Here is a 17,122-nt window from a genome sequence, read left to right as displayed (position 1 = left end):
ATATATATATATATATATATATATATATACATATATACATATATACATATATACATATATACATATATACATATATACATATATACATATATACATATATACATATATACATATATACATATATACATATATACATATATACATATATACATATATACATATATACATATATACATATATACATATATACATATATACATATATACATATATACATATATACATATATACATATATACATATATACATATATACATATATACATATATACATATATATATATATATATATATATATATATATCTAATATATAAAGCTCAATTCTGTAACGCATATGTTTGTCGTTGGCATTTCTACGGATTTAAGTGTTAGATCAATTATCGTGCGCAGTTGTCTAAATTTATGAGTTAAAAAATTACTATTAAAAGTGTTGGGAAATCATTTTCATTTTTCAAATTATAGTAATAATTGTCGGCATGTTCATTAAACACAAGTTTTAAAAAAATATCATCTTTTACAAAAATTCTAATTATGTTTTTATTTAGTCCTATAGCGCTTACTTCCCTTTGATAAATTAGGCAAAACACAATTACTTCCCTTTATAAAACCATAGCATTAGTTGAAAAGCATTTACTTTTTAATTACTTTGTTTTGGTGTTGGGAAAAAAATAATTACATAATTAGCGGGGATTGATCAAGTGCAAATGTTTTAGGTATTTTACGGATAAGCTTGGAGTATTATAATTGTTCATTAAATTGAAACAGGCGCGTTCGTTTAAGTGAGTGCAAAAACTATGAATAAGTTGGGGTACTATAGTCGTTTATTAAGCTAAAACAGGCGATTCTGCCCCGGGCGTTTATGTTCGCGTTAGTGTTTTCTTTGTGTTTAGGTGGGTTTGCGTTAGTGGTTGCGTTTTGATTTGGTTCGTTTTTGTTCTTTCTTTTTTCGTTTTTGTTTGTGTTTTTTTTTGTTTGGGTTTGTATTTGTGTTTTTGGTTGGTTTTGCGTTTGGATTTGGTTTGTTTTCGTTTGCTTTTTCGTTGTTTTTTTTTTGGTATTGGTGTTTGTGGTTGGGTTTGTTGTTAGGTTTTTGTTTTCGTTTGTTTTTTCTTTGTGTTTGTATTGGTGTTTGTGGTTGTGGTTGGGTTTGTTGTTAGGTTTTTGTTTTCGTTTGTATTTCTAATTGTGTTAGCGTTATGTTTGCGTTTTGTTGTTTTGGTTGGTTGTGGTTTGGGTGGGCAATGCCGGGTTTATGATGATTTCTAAACACACAGGTAATGGTCTTTAACGGAAAGGTTTTTCACAGAAGCCAGAGCAGGGCCTGGCCGGGACGGCTAGTATATATATATATTTTTACACATATAACATTTCTCAGTGAGTTCAAAGGCATTATTCTCAATGTGCTCAAATGATGATTCAAATTCATTTCTCCAGCTTGTCATCTTTTAAAATAAACCGGGAGTGATCTCCCCTAAACTTTCTCGAATATTCTCATATAACACTACGGGGGATGTCAACTCGGGATATAGACAATATTTTAAACCATTTTAAATTACTTAAACTTTTTAAAATAGAATATAATCTCGTAGAAAAAAGAATTGCACACCAAGTGAACGCTAAACAAAATGTGCGGTATATTATTACTACTTTATAAATTCACATGCGTTTTTTGAGAAATCGGAAATAGCGTAAATTACTACTTCCAGTCAACAGAAATTACTCAAAATTTTACAAAAGGCAGAAAATTAGATCTTTTACTTACATGTGAAATTTCATTTATCTATCTGAAATAGTACTCAAGTTATAGGCTTTTGAAAAATTCAAAGTAGAAAAAGTTCCATTCGGGCATATGTCGCATTCGGGCAAGTGTCCATTCGGGCATTTGTCGCATTCGGGCAAGTGTCCATTCGGGCATTTGTCGCATTCGGGCAAGTGTCCATTTGGGAAATCGCCCTTCAAGCAAACGGCATTCGGGCAAGTGTCTTTCGGGAAAACGTCCTGCTCCCATATATATATATATATATATATATATATATATATATATATATATATATATATATATATATATATATATATATATATATGGGCGCGATTGGATTCTTCTCTATATACGGTATATTAAAAATAAAAGTCGTTTTCGGTTATACAGCAATGTATACGTGTGTGTGTTCGTCTGTCTGTTTGTCTTCTATGCATTACTATACTTTTCAGCCGATCGCCATGAAACTTTGGGAGGTATCTGCGAAAAAATATTTCAAAGTGGTGCCCCGAAATGGCGCGATTTGATTCATCTCTATATACGGTATATAAAAAATAAAAGTCAGATGCGGTTCGACGCCGTTCATCCGAGTGCCATGAAACTTTGGGGAGTTGATGAGAATACTCATGGGGAGGTTTCTGAATAGAGAATAATACTTGAAAGTATTACCGATGCAATTCACTAATTAGGAAAACGGGGATGGTATTTAGGGGCCATCTGGCATCCCAAGGTTTTAAACAGTGTAATAGACTATGGATAAGATTGGGGTATTATAGTCGTTAGGTGGCTTTCTGGCAGTGTGCGATTTGACACCCTGGGCTATCCATTTGTAGGAGCACCCTACAATATTGACAGGGTGGCACACAACATTCGATTATTAAACCGAGCCAAGGGCCGTATGCGGCGTCCCTGCGGTTGTATAATCGGGGGCTCCGAGAAGCGCCCCTCTACGTTTCTGACACATGGACGGTCGCCGAAGTGTGTTCTACCTCACTATTACCGTGAGTGATCAACGTACACTCAAGGCTTTGATACAGCACTCCATGGGGCGTGCTGGGCGGTAAAGTAGGTAAACCCTGCCCCGATGAGTATGATCCCAGCGCAGGCATCGTTTACAATTAAATAACTCAGTTTTAGAAAATAAGGTCACACATCTAAGAATATAGGATTGGTAACGCATTGATGAAACCCACCAAATATATTTCGTCAGACTTTCTTCTAACACCGCAGCAACACGCGGTGACGGGCATGTTAGTAATGCCTAAAAAGTAGAAAATAAATGATTTTCTTTAAATATATAATAATACACTGCTATTTAAATAACAATAAAGAAAAGCTTGTAAGAACGTTTTAGTTACAAGCTTTCATGTAATAATGCCCTAAAAAGTAGAAAATAAACGATTTTCGTTAAATGTATAATTATGCACAATTAGGGGTCATCCATAAATGACCTCACGCTTTTTTTTGACGATTTTTACCTCCCCCCTCCCCTCCGTCACACGTCGTCACAAAAAGTCAGACCCCCCCCCCTAAAATGACGTCACACCTCAGCCTACAATCTCCCTCAAAATTGCAGTTGAATTTTTTTTTAAACAGCTATATTTTTCCAAAATCTTGTCTGAACTCTGTCAAAATAGAGTATTTTAATCAATTGTTATTACAATTCATTAAAATAGTTTTCTAAAACGCAAAATAACGTCTAAAATTAGTTTTCTAACATTTCTTTTTTATAATGCAAAAGTGTGACCTCGCACCATCTGAACCCCTTCCCCCCTCCCCCTCATCACACACCGTCACAAAATTGCGGACCCCCCTCCCTCCTACGTGTGTGCCGTCATTTATCTTCCTAAATAGTAGTAAAGTTTACTACTATTTAGGAAGAAACCCACGCTTTTCTTTATAGTTACTTAAATAGTAGTGTATTATTGTATATTATTTATTTTCTACTTTTTAATGTATTATTTCATAAAAGTTTGTTATTAAAACGTTTTTTATGAAAAAAAAATTCAGTTTGCTACTTTTCAGTACTATTATTATTTTTTACTTTCACATGTTTTTTGTCACTGCTTTTCTCTTTGCTGGTCTTTGCCTTTTGCACCAAGCTTTCTTCACTTTCACCTACAAGTCATTAAAAAAGTGTTGAAGAAGGTTTTTTCCTCCCATTAAGAATAGGCCTAATAAGAATGTTAAATTTCATTTATTTTTATGTTGTTGTTATTTCTTATATTATTTTCATTTTAGTGTTTAAATTCTAATAAGTTGAATATATAATTTCCAGGAATTATCTCACCATGATATAACAGAAGTAGTTAAAGAGATTCTAACAACATCAAGAGGTTCAGAATTTTATGTCTTAAAACAAGCCGACCTGGACAATAATGATTTGATCTCAAGCCAAGATGAAGATGATGAATTGTTTAACACAGACGAACATGAGATTGCAACTCCTGGAATGCAAGAACTGAAAAAAAACATGGACATTCCAAAGTCACTGATCAATCAAGCCAAAAAAACGTAGGTGTCTTATTCTCAGTCTGTTTTTAAAGTTTAGTGTTACCTTTTGAAAATATTTGACCCACTACTGCTGGTAATTTTTTCTAGACTATTGTTAAATATTCAGATAAATCTGAACATTTATTGTGTGATGAGTTATCACTAGTGTTGAGACTTGGTCTATTCTTATTTCGTCATATTTATTGTATTGAATAGAAAATTATAAAATATGATTTGATTATATGTAATGTCAATTAAATGTATCAGATATTTTCTTAATTTATTTTTAAAAACTCTACTCAAAAAAACAGAATAAGGCTGAATTTTCTAGAGCAATTAGAAGATTGGCAAGAACAAGCTATACAAAGAGCTGAAAGTATTGAACTTGCTAAGGTACATTTAATAAAATGAAAAATATCTAAAGAAATGTCCTACACACATCATAAGCCAGATGCTTAATTAGGTGTATTTTGTGAGATGGGCAAGGATACACAACAATATGTTGTATACAGTATACACATTACGGTTATGTTTTATAACTGTGACCCAATTTCTTTTAATACATTTCATATAGTGTGAAGAACTTAACAGTGAGTTAGATCTTCGTCTTCATCTTCATCAGCCACGGCCACGGCGAATTGAACTTGACGTACATAATGTTAGAGCAGGTATATTATATTTTATTAGACATGTTTTAAATATATGATTGTTTGTAAAAAATGTGCTAAATAAGTGGTTATTTGTAAAATGTGTTTAGTTTATCATAATTTGTAAAAAATTTGTTAAATTTGTGATAATTTGTAATCTTACCATATCTATCTTATAAAATGTTTAACACTGAAAAATTTATTTCCAAGTTATGTAATTAACAAATAGGCCCAGCTCAAGAACAACCCAGATTATAAATATAATATAATTATAATATAATAATAGTTATAATAATAATATGGGGGCCTATAAAAATAATTTATATTTTATTTTAATTTTATTTTTATATTTTAGTTTAAGAATCAGCATGGGAAGAAAAAACTTTTTGAAATGTTAAAAACCTAGCATTTTCAAATTTTTGTCAAAGTCTTATTGTTATAACTTGGGGCTATGTATCCCGCAGCTTTGCAGTGAGAGGGTTTACACTACTATCAAGTACTTCTCTAACCATCATAGAGTTCTGACAAGTATGATGACATCAATGTTGACAAATGACATGACAGGATGACTCTAGTTAACTCCACTGTTTATTACACCATAATAATACATTCCATGACTTGGACAAACCATACTGAGACTTGACTACATACACGACCTCACCCTCAGACAACAAGAACAAGATTACCTAACCTTCTTCCCCGGCAACAACGATCCCACATTGAAACGTCACATTCTTGTGTACTGCGTCACCATTCAATGCGTTCATTATATCTTTCACACCAATATTCGTTCGCAGTAACATGCCTAATGAAACACACATCATAACATTTATGTCAGTTACTTTGTATGACTACATGATGATTTAGATGGGATGGCATGGTTAAAAGGTGGAAACTATTGATCTAAAAGTCTTGAGTTGGATCTTAGTTAGAATTTGTGACTGTAGGAACACATCCCTGAGTCCACACAGCTGTGATGGATACCTGTCTTATGACTTACATTGGGGAAAGTAAAGGCAGATGGGCATAGTGCTGACCACACCATTCCCTCAGTTGCAGAGGTCACGAAACACATGAACTCTACTTCATTTGCTCAATGGATTAATTGCTATGTCTTAAAGGAACTTTATCTATGACGATTATGCAATTAAAGGGAAAAATAGTTTATTTTTCATTTGAATCCATCTATTTTAATGCATTTTGTTTAAAATTAATCTTTCTATTAAGCGTCTATCCCGCAATTTCTCTTTTTAGCTGAATTAGTTTTGCATACTGAAAGAGTAGTTCGACACTGCAGTGGGTTAGAACAAAGCCTAGCAGAACTTCATTCAAAGTTTAAAGCAATGAGTGCTGAACACAATAAACTGGCATCAAAATTTCAATCAGATATTCAAGGATTAGAGACAATTTTCATAAGTGCCACTAAGTCATCCAGGTAGTTTTCAATAATTTTACCAGAATAAATGTATGCCTCTAGGCCTATTTTAAATGTAATATTGTTTAAATGGTATTATTTAGTTACTTATTTAAGCTTCAAGTATTTTTTTAAAAATTTCAATGCATTGATCAGATTGTGTGCTGTTGATCAGATTGTTTTTTAGATATTACTAATAATAATAAGTATTGAATCTTGGATTGTCACTAGAATTGTTAAACTTCAAAATCAAGTTTCCTTAGAGCTGGACAAATATATGTCCATCATCCGTACTTCTCTACGACAATTTCGCCAGCATTTAGATGTCACCCTACAAATGTTAAGAGAATCGAATGCAAGATTCATCAAATCATTCAAGTAAGTTTTCCTTTAAGGGAGACGCACAAGAAAAAAGGTTAAAAACTTCTAGATGGTCACATCAGTTAAGCTCATTGTTGCTAAACCAAAAGTCCCAAGTTTGAACCCCCGGGCAGATGAGGCTTAGCTTAATAGCTGGGAACAGCAACCCACCTAGGTGAGAAAACTCCAACATTAATCAATTGCTTCCTTATAGTTTGTTATTGGCTAGACAATGGCTATGGAAGCAAATCCATAAAAAGAAAATAGTAAGTCGCACTGCAATCAGGAGTATAACAGTTGACATGTAATACTTAATTGTGATGGAGGAAATCCCTTCCAGCATTAATTTAGAACAAAGAAGATTTTAATGTTTTTTAATGTGTAAACCATTTCCCTAACAGAAAAACATTAAAAGATTAAAATATTTTGGAAAAATTGTTTAAATAGCTGTTTTCAATTTTTCTTTTACTTTCTTATAATACATAGTTTAGAGGAAGTATTTTGCTGTCTAGCTTTTTTAAAACAATTTTTACTTCCAACCCCATTCCCTCCACCCTCACCCATTGTCCCAAAAAGCCACATTCTTCCCCTCAAAATGATCTTACACCTCAGCCTCCTTCTTCTTTGTTCTTGGTTGTAATATTGGAAGAGAACTCCAACACACTTCATTATTATGTATCACCTTGGCTGTTGAATCCAATTCCAGTGTGCTTTTTTTCTTTCTGGATTTGCTTCTATGGCTATTTTCCATCCAATAACTAACTTCAACTAGCAGTTTTCTCGCCTAGATGGGTTTCTCTGACTAAGTCTCCAAATCACCCCTCAAAATAACAGTTTTTGATTTTTAAGACATTGAACCCCTTCTAAAATATTTACTGAGCTTTGTCAACATTCCATATGTTTGTATAAATCATTTTCTATCACAATGTATTAAGCAGCCTTTTAAAATGTGAAAATATAGCTAAAATTCAGTTTCTTAATATACTTTTTAAACATAGATAAGTGTGACATCACCATTTCTAAACACCCCTCTTACCCGCATTACTTATCATCACAAAAGCCACAAATTAATTGATAAATAGTCTCATTGCAATTTGGAACAAATGGAAAATTTAACTTGTTCTTTAAAAATTATGCTAGGATTTTCTCAGATGGAGGAAATTTTTGTCCTGAAGAAATAGAAGATTACAGAAAGAAACTTGAAAAAATGTCTACATTAATTGATACAACTGAAGGCTCAATTATGTCTGAACTAGAGGGTATGGAATCAAAAAGATTGGAAAGTGCTACAAAGATATCAATGGATTTTGAAGACAGGTTTGTTAAGTAGTATGAAATGTTGAAAATTTTACCTTTAATTATCAAAATGTTATGTTTACTTGTAGTTGTTTTTTTTAACCCTATTACTGCATTTACACTTATGACATGTATACTATACATTTCTAGAACACAAAGCCCGCCAAAAGTTAATTTTATCTGGAACAATTTTCTCCACAGAACATGTTGTATACTTTAGCGTTCACACTTACAGAACACGTTATAGAACATTTTATAAAACAAGCATGACCTTTGACACGGAGCGTCTGCTATATAGGCCCAGACAATTAAAATAAAGAGTAATCAAAGTAAAAAAAAACGTAGATAGTGGGCACACAGCTTTATTTTTAAAAAAAAGCAAAATAGTGTAGCCACAGTGCTTGCGATTCAACAATGAATTATCTAAAAATTAGAGAGCATGCAAGATTTTATACATTTTATTGGAGTGCCAGCTACTGGAGCTAGACAGTTTTTATAAATATAATGCTGTGTATAATACCACGGGTCATAGACATTACCCATATGTTATTACCCCTCCCTCCCATCCCGCAGTACAATCACCCCTTCCCACCCCATCACCATGGTAGCCACTTCCCCAGGTTCATTGCTTGTCTATTTCCTTCAGAAACAGCTTCGGATGAACAGGGCTAAATATTTGTTTGCTGAAAGGCTTGATTTCTTCGAAAACTTGCATCTGCCAAGTTCATTAAACGTATTGAGATCGTGTTACAACTATACTGAGTCTATTATTAAGAAAAAAGTAGATCTAGGTTTTAGAGTAGGGCCCCTCCCCCTTTGTTTCTTTATGTTAATTATGTCCCATTCTAAACCTAAATAATTAGCCTATGACTTTTTTATCTGCCTGTTTTTATAGTCAGTTGATTGTGTGATCCCTCGAGCACATATTCTGGTGGGCCTATAGATTTATTCATGTCAGACTGAAACTGAAAATATGTTGATACACTTAAAACAAAATATTAATCAAGGAACAATAGGAGGTACATTTGGTTAAGTTATATTTTTAAATTAATTATTATTTTTGTAATTAATACCTAAACTGGTTTTAAGGCAAAATTGTAATGCCATGGACATTACATTTTTTTTATTATAACGTGTTTGGGATTAAATTAAAGAAATAATAAGTAATTATTAAAATGTAATTTTTAGTAGGGCCTAGAGAAGTTATAAAATATGAAATCGTGGGCTCAAAAACTCAAGATCAGTATAATAGCCTATTTAATTTTGCACTCAGCTGAGACCCTGGGCCTAGGATGTGCTTACTACTTTTCAACGCATGCGCACTCCTCTGAAAATTCAGAACATGTCCTAAGTTTTCGCTCAGCGAGCGAAGACAAAAACTTGACCCAGAACATAAAAAGGGGTGTGGTTTTGTGCCCTGCGACTCAGAAGATGTTCCATATACTCGTAACATGTTTAGTATACACTTTAGCAGGTCAAGTCTAGTATACATGTCATAAGTGTAAACGCGGTGAAAAACAAGTCTGAAACTGCATTTTTACCTTCTTATCTAAGGTTTAAAGGTCATATGAATGATTTAATATTTATGGAACAAACAACAAGGTGGCTTACAAATACCCAAGTTAAAATTAAAACTGAGGTGGCCAATAGCAACATGCAAGCCCAACAAATATTGAAACTTTTGAATCAGCTTGAAAGCAAAATAAATGCTTTTGTTAAACCAAATCTTGACAAAGAGGTAATTTACTCAATCTTATTTAAAATACTTTTTTGTGCCTAATAATTATTATAGGGACTTATAAAAAATGTCATTGTCATTTACGGTTCACTTTAAACATCCTATTGTATTTCTAAACTAATTTTTGTTAAAATATGCCATGTGTTGTCTATCTTACAGTTAATTACAGCAAATGAATTAAACAAATTCATGAATGGAGTGTTTGCTATTTTTAAGAAGCGCTGTGAATATCTAGAGGCAGATAAATCTTCTTCACGGGCTATTAAAACAAGTAAGCTTGACCTTTTTAATACCAATATACTTAAGTTTTATAGGGGTCAGTGAGGTTGGATCTATAAAAATCATTGTTGCTGTCTCCATGTTTTACTTGATTTACAGTTCTGTCAGTGATATACTTAACAATCTTTCCAACTTTGAATATGCCAAACGAATTATAATCCTTGTTTATACTATCAAAAAAAACTTTTTTTTGCATTATTATATGGGATGTCCTCTTACAACCCAAAAGATTATCTTTGTGATAATTTACTTTTTGCTGCCACTGTTTATCTGGTTTTCATGAATCCTCATTAATATAAGAGTAGCTGTATCCAGGATCAGTTCACCTAACTTTCTCCCTCTGTTAATGGTTTCCCTCTGAGGGGCTTTAGAATAGTCCCTGAAAACTTGGGGCTGCTCAGATTGGGCTGTCAGATTTGTCATTAAAGACATAGAAGTCAGGGGTCTTACTTGTTGAAGTCAAAGATGACAAATTTGATGTTTGTTGAAACGCTATTAGGTCTCTAACTATGATACATGTTCCAACATAAGATGCTAATATATTTTCCTGATACCATTTAACCACAGACTGTGTTGTAATTTATATTGTCTGTACTTCATAGTTTATTTTATCAAAAGTGTGAACAGACATACAACTTTCTTGCATGTGTTTGTTGCATTTAGCTTTTATCTGATTTTCTTTCATAAATTCATGACATTTTTCTCCTTGACACAATTTACATTAGATGTTTACAGTATTATTTGAAAATAACATTAATAAATTAGATTTGACTAGAAAATAATTTAGAGAAGACCACTTTTGTTCTATTCCATACCTTGCTATCTGAATGCAGCAAAAAAAAATATTTTAAAATGAAAGCATAAAACATTTTATAAGGGTTTCATGGACACTTGACCAATTCATGCTCTACTGCCTGGATACCAAATGTTGACCCTGGTTTGATCAAGTCAACCAACTATAATAGCCCACTGTATCCACAGTCTATGGTGCTCTCCAGGTCAGAGGCGTAGTGAGGGGGGGGGGGGGGGGGGGGGCAGGGGCGGGGGGTGCGGACTGCACAGGGTGACACCATTTACGGGGGGGGGGGGGTGACACCAAGGCAAAAAATAGCAAAATATATAGAGAAAAATGATAATGCCACTTAATTAAGTGATTAATTCGAGTGTTAAATAGTCTTTTAAGAGATGCAAATCAAAAGTTTGAGGGGGGGGGTGCTGCAAATAGAAAGTTTGTCCCTGAGAAGTGTCGCTACGCTTCTGGGGGGTGACACCATTAAGTGCCGCACCGGGTGACATCCAACCTCACTACGCCACTGCTCCAGGTCACCAGATTATCTTGTTCATTTTACAGTTTTTGCTTTTATTTATTTTAAATATATCTCTGGGTTTTTTTTTCAGTCAAAGCAGGATATGCTAATGCTGGGTTTTTTTTTCAGTCAAAGCAGGATATGCTAATGACGGAAATATTTTAGTAAATAAACCTAGTAAACTATCAGATGATCCAACTGTTGGTCTCATTAAAAATATACTGAAGTGAGTTTTTTTCTATTTTTACAACATACTTAGATAAAAAGAATTTTATTTTATAAACCAATACATATATAGATATACAGAGAGACAGACAGACAGACAGACACACAGATAGATATATATATATATATATATATATATATATATATATATATATATATATATATATATATATATATATATATATATATATATATGTGTGTGTGTGTGTGTGTGTGTATTAATGTGATTATATATGTGTATATATATACATATATACATATATTAATAGATATATTTATATATATATATATATGTGATTGTATATGTGTGTGTATATATGAATATGTATATATACATATATATGTATTTGTATGTCGGTATATGTATGTGTGTATATGTATATATGTATACTAGTCGTCCCGGCCAGGCCCTGCACTGGCATTTGAGGTAAACGTTGTTTGTAAAGAACTGTTTCTTATTTGCTCATTAAGCATCATCTACCCAGCGCTGCCCGGTATTTGGGAATAAAATTTTCAATTAAATATCTATATATAACTATTATCCTTGTCCCAAATTTTTCCACTGGTGCATTACTATGCTCATAAAGGACTGTTGTAGATAACTATTCCTTTACACTCTAAAGGTGTGAACATATTATACAGGATTTTTACAGATTGAGCTCCATTTTTGAAAATAAAGATTAACAGTAGCAAGTGGAAAGAGTTGGGTATGAATACCTGTAACTGGGGGCGGGAGGGGGGGGGTGGAGTTGGGTATGAATATCTGTAATTAGGAAGGGGGTCTGTTAGTTTGATCATAGTGGTCAGGGTACCTTATGTTAGAATATGCACAAGATATGAAAGGTGACTGCATTAATGTCTATTTACCTGATCAAAAATTAGTATATTACTTACATAGCTGAGTTATTAAGAAGGCTGTAAGAGCAACTTACTTTTTTTTTTTTAAATTGGACTTGACAGGTTTTGCATATGACCTCCTCTAATATTAGTTATTAGAGACAGATTAATTTCACACCAATTTAAAAGTTGCAAGGAATAAAGAATTTTGTTTTTATTCATATGTTATTATTGTTTACTTTGAGTGTAATCTAAGAACTGAGAAATTAAAAATAGAAATTTAATATGCAGTTATATCCCTTTACACATTGGTAAAATTTAGGATAAAAATAGTCACATTGTATTACTTTTTACACCTTTTTTTTTTTTTTTGAAAACTGTTTAGTGATTATTTTAAAGGAATTTTTCTTTTATCTAAATATTTTCTTTTTTTATTTTCGTGTGTGGTCAAAGAGCAGCAGAAATTAAAAGTTTAAAAGTCCTAACACTGTTACATCCCTTTAACAATTAAAATTGAGGAGTAAAAGTATTATTAACCACTAAGTATGACATTTCTGAGAATCTGGTATTTTTCCAGGTGCCTACAGCACCAGAGCTATCTCCTTTCCAAATTTTGTCACATCTTCAAGTTGTTGATCTAATTAAAAAAATGTATAGTTTATATAAGGCCAAGGTTACTCTAGGTCAGTTTTGGGTCACTTTAAGCTCGATTATAGAGATTACTCTAATTGTCCGGTACAAAGTTGTGTATAGATGTGTATGTGTGTATATATAAATGTTTGTATAGACCTATATATATATATATATATATATATATATATATATATATATATATATATATATATATATATATATATATATATATATTCATATATATATATATATATATATACATATATATATATATATATACACACACACCAATAAAATATTTTTAGACAGGTTAAGAATAAGGGATTAATAATTACTTTAGAAGTAATTGGTTCAATACATTTTCTAAGACAATCTATGTTAGAGCTTGAATAATTATCTTTAATGCTGATAAGTTATAATAATAATAAAGAACCAGGTGTAACCCAGCACTTCTTTTACCTGCTGTTTTAGCTGTATACAAGTAAATGGATTAAAATTCACAGAAGAATATTGGTAATTTTTTGAAAGATAGTTTGAATTGTTCCTTGCTTGTTAAATAAAATTGTGTTCATTAGTTTTATTTATTAAAAATTTTCAAAAAATCTTTTGATGTAAGGTAGTGTTCCCCAGTGAAGATTAAAAATTCTGCCATTGTTTTGATAGAACATTTGAAATTAATTTAGGTTTGAAGAGTGAAAATAGCTAGGTAGAATTCATGACTCAATCTAAAATCATAAAACATTTAATATGTTATATTACATTTGACCTAATAGTTTTTTGTTAATTCATAACATTTACATAGAAAGGAAAATTAATTTAGCTTAACTATGTGGTAAATTTCAGTATGAGACAGCAGTGCTACAGACTTATCACTTTGTCCAAAGAAAAATAATCTAAGATTAAAGGATTAAATCACTTGAGAACTCTATTTCCCTGTAACTTCACGTTGTAAAATGTAAGACCTACTTTTGGTTATCAGTGCCACTTTTCTTGTATTTCATCTTGAAAGTTTTTATTTTTCTCTAGGTCACAAAGAAATAAAATCAAATTGGAAAATGATGCTGATTCTGATGGCAATGGTAAGAACAAACATAATTTTTCAGAAATCTTTTGATGTGGTTTAATCTTCTGTGTTTGTCAACAGCGCATTAACTTAAAGGTAGATATTAGTTAATCTCTCTTAGAAACAGTAATTTTTACTTTCTCGTATATACGAAGTATAGAGAAAGTCTTGTAGTCGTGCAAAAAAAAAATCGAGATTTTTGCAAATCTCGACGTTTTACATCTCACTGATACGGAAAAACATAATTTTGCAATCTTGTCCGTATGTCTGTGTGTGTGTGTGTGTGTGTGTCCGTGTGTAAACACGATAACTTGAGTACCGTTACAGGTAGGCTGGTGAAATTTCATATATAAGTATTTTATCAAAATCGTAGATCCGTATCAACTTTTGAGCGAATTCCGATAACCGGAAGTGGTACTTTTTCTACTTTGAATTTTTCAAAAGCCTATAACTTGAGTACTATTTCAGATAGATAAACGAAATTTGATATGTAAGTAAAAGATCTAATTCTCTACCTTCTGTCAAATTTTGAGTCATTTCCGTTGACCGGAAGTACTTATTTACGCTATTTCCGATTTCTCAAAAAACGCATGTAAATTTATAAAGTACTAATAATATTGCGCACTATTATGCACATCTTTATTTAACGTTCAATTGGTGTGCATTTCTTTTTTCTACTAGATTATATTCTATTTTAAAAAATGTGAGTATTTAAAATGGATTAAAAATCATGTCTAGAAGTCTATATCCCGAGTTGCCATCCCCCGTAGTGTTATATTAGAATATTCGAGAAAGTTTAGGGGAGATCACTCCCGGTTTATTTTAAAATGTTACTACATTACACAAATTACAAACAGTGGGTTTTTTTTGCACTTTGTCTACATACAGCACATACATTTTTCTGTGAAAAATATCTGTTTTTTTTTTAAAAAGCTGCTCACATATTTTCCTTTTTAATAAAACTAATTATTTTACTTAAAAAGGCATGACATGCTTTTAAAACAAAAGAACAATAGATTTTATTTATCCTTTAAATGTGTTTATTTGGATAACTTCTCTTTAAGTTTTTAATATATATATATATATATATATATATATATATATATATATATATATATATATATATATATATTATAGATATCCATAAAGAGAAACCAAAGTCAGCAATGTCTGAAGTTTCTAGTAAAGGAAGTGATACCAATATTCAAAAGCTTACAGCAAAGAATGCAGTGGATGTTCCACGAAGGTACATGTACTAGCTGTATTGACTAGGATTCGCTCAATCCAAAAATAGCCATGTCAAAATTTAAATGTTTAATACTATGGTTCTTAATCTGGGTTTGATCAATCCCCTCAGGGGTTTGGTGCAGGTCACGGCACATATCTGACTCTGATTTTGACAGTGCAGATGATAAAACTATTATTATTATTATTATCTCCCCAGGCATTTTGAAACATTTTAATTAAATAATTTAATTCGACCTTACTGTTATTAAAATGTATCCATTTTTTCTAGTGAAAATATTATTTGACATTGATCCATTCAATATGTTTTAGCAATGTGCGTGTATTTAATATTTTCTTGAAATCTTTTGTTGATGAATGCAAAAGGTTAAAAACTTTTCCAACAAAAAAATTGAAGTCATTACATAAATAGTACTTGTAATAAGACTATGCAATGCAAGTAAAATGCATGACATGTGTTGTTGTTCGCTTTTATGTTTCTAGAATCTATAGTGATGACGGAATGACGGAATGACACACTACCAGACGGACTGACACACTACCAAGTGGCTTAAATTATAAATTTATATATGTACTATATACATCTACATATATACACATATATACATACATACATATTTTCACACACATACACACACACATATACATACACACTTAATCCCAATAAATAATGAATTCATAATTTTCTACCATGTTTCGGGGTACTCAGCTATAAATGTTAAGTGCAGACCTTCAAACTAATTTATAATGAATTTCGAAATGTTTGGTCTGACAAAAAAACTTAATTTTGGTGGAAATAATGTTTTAATAAGATGAACATAATGTTAGGAAGAATTCCATCATAGGCCTAGGCTTGTTTGCTAAATAATATTTTAAAACACTACTTAGATCTAAATTCTATAGCTCATTACAAAGTTTTGTAAACTGTAAACATGCTTTAAAGAGCCAGCAACACCTTGAAAACTACATTTACAAAATTAAAGGCTTAGCGCAAGTAAACTAGACAAACAGCAGCGGTTAACTGGAGATGAGGAAGAAGTTACAGATTTAAGTTGCATTCCTTTCCTTGAAGTTGCACACAAGTGTTTGAGCAATGCAGAGGAGTCTCTAAAAACCATTTCTGAGGTAAAGGAATTTTTTAATTCTAGAAACAAAGCAACATTTTCAAAGCTAACATTACCTTTTTTTGTTGATTGTACACATCGATTATATCTTTTACAAGTCTCTTGAGTAAAACTAACTCTTGTGATATGTTTATGTTGAACTTAGCAATAATGTAAATACTCTCTTTTTTTTTTTAGTTATTTTATCTTCAGAAGGGAGCTAGGCCAGTCACTCGACCTCAAGCTGTTAAAGAAACATTTGAAGAGTGTAGGGACTTAATACAGCAAAAAATATTGTCCTTTGGTAAACAGGTTGACGAATATCATAACCAGTGTTTGCAAGGTACTCTAACATTTACATTTGTCTTATCACTAAATAACCATACCTGCAAGGCCCTGCACTAGCATTGAGATAAATTATCTGTACAGGGCCGTAACTTGTGTTTTCATTAAGCAGCATATACCATGTCCTGCCCAGGTTTTGAGAATATATAAAATTTTCAATTAAAATTCTATATGTAATTATGGACGTTTGAAAAAGTATAAACACAAATCCAAGCATAAACACAAACTAAAATGCAAACTAAAACAGAAATAAAAGCACTAATGCAAACATAAACATAAACGCAAATATAGACTTAAAAATAAATGCAATAATAAATGCAAACAATAACAGAACCGCAAACAACACCCACCAAAACACAATGAGGACATTTAGGAACGC

The 17,122-nt window shown here is 31.8% G+C and overlaps 1 protein-coding gene across 2 annotated transcripts in view; it reads left to right on the top strand.

The window, feature by feature from the left end:
* Window positions 1–4,036: 4,036 nt before the first annotated feature.
* LOC131948653 (coiled-coil domain-containing protein 180) overlaps window positions 4,037–17,122 on the top strand; it is a gene marked incomplete at its 5' end in the record, with an annotated part of 22,670 nt that continues 9,584 nt past the window's right edge. Inside the window, 14 exon segments of one of the 2 annotated variants that reach the window (XM_059310270.1) lie at window positions 4,037–4,272; window positions 4,563–4,644; window positions 4,826–4,919; window positions 6,153–6,333; window positions 6,544–6,690; window positions 7,813–7,989; window positions 9,523–9,706; window positions 9,866–9,977; window positions 11,422–11,518; window positions 13,459–13,500; window positions 14,014–14,066; window positions 15,188–15,296; window positions 16,279–16,420; window positions 16,597–16,741. In XM_059310270.1, coding sequence (XP_059166253.1) covers window positions 4,037–4,272; window positions 4,563–4,644; window positions 4,826–4,919; window positions 6,153–6,333; window positions 6,544–6,690; window positions 7,813–7,989; window positions 9,523–9,706; window positions 9,866–9,977; window positions 11,422–11,518; window positions 13,459–13,500; window positions 14,014–14,066; window positions 15,188–15,296; window positions 16,279–16,420; window positions 16,597–16,741 — 1,801 coding nt within the window. 2 annotated transcript variants of the gene reach the window in all.

This window comes from Physella acuta, unplaced genomic scaffold (genome assembly GCF_028476545.2).
Source record: "Physella acuta isolate Inbredline_101_S28 unplaced genomic scaffold, ASM2847654v3 ptg000656l, whole genome shotgun sequence".
NCBI classification, from domain to species: Eukaryota; Metazoa; Mollusca; class Gastropoda; family Physidae; genus Physella; species Physella acuta.
The sequence above is the reverse complement of the archived record's forward strand: the minus strand, read 5'-3'. Positions and strand labels throughout refer to the sequence as shown.